Source organism: Alexandromys fortis, unplaced genomic scaffold, assembly GCF_014885135.2.
Source record: "Alexandromys fortis isolate MF-2015 unplaced genomic scaffold, M_Fortis_MF-2015_v1.1 scaffold_19, whole genome shotgun sequence".
Classification (NCBI taxonomy): domain Eukaryota; kingdom Metazoa; phylum Chordata; class Mammalia; order Rodentia; family Cricetidae; genus Alexandromys; species Alexandromys fortis.
This window is the reverse complement of record NW_026067890.1, coordinates 2,269,107-2,273,018: the sequence shown is the minus strand read 5'-3', so window position 1 is coordinate 2,273,018 and position 3,912 is coordinate 2,269,107. Positions and strand designations below refer to the sequence as shown.

Below are 3,912 nucleotides of genomic sequence, written 5' to 3'. Positions count from 1 at the left end.
CATAGCCCAATTTTCTTTTTTTTTTTTTTTTTTTTTTTCCAAGACAGGATTTCTCTGTAGCTTTGGAGCCTGTTCTGGAACTAGCTCTGGTAGACCAGGCTGGCCTCAAACTCACAAAGATCCGCCTGCCTCTACCTCTGCCTCTCAAGGTCTGGGATTAAAGGTGTGCGCCACCACTGCCTGGCTACATAGCCCAAATTTCAAAACAGTATTTTTGAGAGAAAGGTGTTACCTTTCTATTCTTAAGTAGGGATTTTGTACAGTTCATCACTGTTAATTAGGAATGGATTTTACTAGTAAAGTCCAAAATGATTGCTAAAAAATCTGTTGCTCAAAACTTGCTTTTCTTTTCCTATCAAAAAGATTTTGGGGCTAAGGGTCTAGAGCTTGAATATAAGTTACAGTGAACAAGACGTCGTTTCTCCAGTCTTCCGTCCTAAGCTGTCTTAGCAATACTGAAGCACCAGCTGTCGTGTCAGCCGTAGATGGCACCGGGACAATATGGCTACACACTTTTTTGTTTTTAATTTATTTATTCATGTACTTTATGTATACACCAGAAGAAGGAATCTGATCCCATTACAGATGGTTGTGAGCCACCATGTCATTGCTGGGAATTGAACTCAGGACCTCTGGAAGAGTAGTTATGTGCTCTAAACCACTGAGCCATCTCTCCAGCCCCACTTTTTTTTGGTTTTTGATATGTTTTGTTTTGTTTTACAAACTGTACTTGACCTCTAAATCCTGCCCAGCCCCAAAGAGTGCTGTGTTACATGCACCACAGCCTTCAACGCCATCTTCTCTTAAATCCAGCTTTTACTTACATAATGTACATCTCTGGTCAGATTTCAGGCATATGTATGCTTCTGTTAGAAGAACATGTTAGCCTCTGTGATAAAAAATTAGGATTATAGCCAGGAAAGTGACACACCTTTAGTCCCAGCACTTAGGAGACAGGGACAGGTGGATCTCCTGATCTCTTTGGTCTTCCTGGTTTATAGAGTAAGTTCCAGAACCAGTGGGGTTACATGGAGAAACCCTGTTCTGTGTGTGTGTGTGTGTGTGTGTGTGTGTGTGTGTGTGTGTTTGTGTTTTATTTTTCACTTGAGAAAGAGGACAAGTTTACACACAAAAGAACAGCAAATGCTCTGAACTAGGAGGGTAATAGTTGTGTGTCTGAACATTGATTCTTTATGTGCTCTTTCTATTCCATGGTGTAGATGTATATTTCCAGTGAGTATCTAGAATTATTTAGGGGATTTGTAAAGAGTCTTCTAATTAGTTTTTGTCAAGCTTTGAAAACCAAGCCTTTGATGAATACTAAAGATGCAATTGAAATCTTACCAAAGGAATCTAGGGGAAGAGCTAAAAATGAATTTTGGAAAGGAGTGTGTTTGAAAACATTTAGTAGCAGTAATGTTCTGGTGGAATGATAACGTGAAAGTTTATAATGATTGAGCAATACTTAAGAAAACAATGTCGCCATTACAATAGGTTTTTTTTCTATTAGCTGACTAGTTTGGAGTCATTTTTAGTAAAATACAGCTTGTCTTTCAAAATGTGTGTGTTAGTGAGTAAGTGTACACTCACCCATCTGGATTCATGTGGAGGCCAGAGAGTATTATTACTGGGCTGTTAGTATCAATTATTTCTCCACTGTGATTTTTGAGGCAGAGCCTAAATCCAGAAAACATGCTCTTTAAGCTAGATTTGACTGGCTGTTGAGCTCCTGGGATCTGCATGTCTCCATGCTCCAGCGCTGGGGTTATAGATGCTCACCTCTACACCCATTTTTACATGGGTGCTTGGGGTCTACACTCAGTTCTTTTACTTGTGCAGCAAGTTACTTACCTACCCACTGAGCCATCTCTCCAGCCCCTTGTTTATTCTGTGTAGTAACTGTCTTAATTTTATAGACACTGCCATTCAGGTTTCTCCAGTTTAAAGAGTTTGTTTCACTAACAATTGAAGAGCCAAAAACAACTGAAGGGAAGCATGCGGCTCTGTTTAGGCTCACTGTAAGCATGTAGTGGCTTGTTTGTCGGTCTCTGTTGTCGGATTTTGTTTCTGTACGATACTTGGATAGAAAGTTGTAAAGAGTGAGAGACATCAGTTTTTAGCTTGTTGCTTTCACAGTAACGGGCCTAGGATTATAGATTGTTCATTCTTGCATTGTCCTAGAAAGTTTTTGACTGAAATGCGCCATTCTTACTGTAACTAATGGACATGAAGGAACATTTTAAGTAATGGTGATTGTTCTAATAATTTTTTCTTGGTTGCCTTTCATTCTTAGGTGGTACTTTGCAGTGATCTCTGTTTCTGGAGTTTTTGCAGTGACATTCTCTGTTGTATTTGCATATGTAGCAGATATAACTCAAGAACATGAACGAAGTATGGCTTATGGTCTGGTATGTATACTTTTTTCTTCCAGCAGTCTTTTGTGCCTGCTACAAAATACCTTGTATTAAGTGTCCCTTTCTGCAGGAAGTGCTAATTTATAATTACTCATTAGATTGTATTTAGAAGTCTTTTCAAAGTTGTTATGGTACATGCCTGTAACTCAAGCTGACACATATTAACTAATTGACCTTGGCTAATTAAACAAGATTACATGAAAGCCTAGAGCCATATAAGCTTTGACAGTTACCACTTGGAATATCTATAAATAAATGGTGTCAGAATTTAAATGATTGTATTCTTGTCAGATTTTTTGTATTGGAATTCTAAAAATAAAGAAACATAATTGCTACTCATTTAATAACTCATTGAATTAATCTGAGTTATAATAGGCTAACATCTAGGTCAGGGTTCAGTAAACCATTTCTGAGGCTTTGTGAGGCATGTACATTCTCTATTCCATTGTGTTGTCTATGCTAGTGTGTGTACGTCCGCAACTCTTCAAGAATGTAACAACCAGACAATTAAGAGAGCTTGCTACCACGCCTGATGGATTGGGTTAGAACTGGCACCTGCAGGCTTTCCTCTGACCTCCACATGTGTGCTATGGTACACCCTCCCTACATACATACCTTATAAATTGAATGTAATACCTTCCTAGCTCATGTGGCACACAGGCAGTTGGTTGTCAGTACCTGAATAGGTCTAGTGACTAATTGCAGTCTGTTCTCCTCAACCTAGGAATAAAATGGCCACCGTAACCATACTAATGTGCTGTTATTTAGATAGCTAGAAGTAGGGCAGGGATGAGTTTCAGCAAATACGAGATACATGTGTGATAAATAAGGACTGGGCATAGTATCTCATTGACTTTTAGTTCCATGAAAGACTGATTTCTAATTCAGAAGTATTGCAAAAAATGGTGTTGGGAGGCAGGCTTTGGAGAAGGTGTAGGGAATATGTAGGGGAAACTCATAAAAAGTACGAGTGGTTTCAGTTGTAGGGTTAAACCTTTAAAAATGATAACAAGATTGATGATAACCAGGATTAAAAAACAAACAGAAAAACTCCAGCTTTATTGAAGTATACTTAAAATTCATCCATTGTATGTATATAGTCAATGAATTTTAGTAAGCTCATACAGCTTTCTCACCATCACCATAATAGATTTGGAGTTTAGGGTTACATGGAAGAAACTAGATTTTCCCCAGCTGAAGCCCTTTTCTCTTTTAGATAGGTCCTTACTATGCCCAGACTGGGTGACTTCTGTCTCTGTACTGGCATTATAGACAAAAACTACTGCACAAAGCTAGCCAGAGCTTTTCATTCAAAGTTTTCCAAGCCTGGTGTGTTCATGTACACCTTTAACCCCAGGACTTGGAGGCAGAGGCAGAGGTGTCTGTGAGTTTGAAGCCCAACCAGTCTACATAGAAATTTGCAGGCCAGCCAGATGTATATGTATATATACATATGTGTGTGTGTGTGTGTGTGTGTGTGTGTGTGTGTATATATATA

The 3,912-nt window shown here is 38.8% G+C and overlaps 1 protein-coding gene across 2 annotated transcripts in view; it reads left to right on the top strand.

The window, feature by feature from the left end:
- The window catches only part of Mfsd14a (major facilitator superfamily domain containing 14A), a 35,186-nt gene that overhangs the window by 17,884 nt on the left and 13,390 nt on the right, over window positions 1-3,912 (top strand). Inside the window, exon 1 of one of the 2 annotated variants that reach the window (XM_050148587.1) lies at window positions 2,232-2,408. The exons of the other annotated variant lie outside the window; for it this stretch is intronic. Coding sequence (XP_050004544.1) covers window positions 2,247-2,408 — 162 coding nt within the window. The 5' untranslated portion in view covers window positions 2,232-2,246. Of the gene's footprint in view, window positions 1-2,231; window positions 2,409-3,912 lie in introns of those variants that run through there. 2 annotated transcript variants of the gene reach the window in all.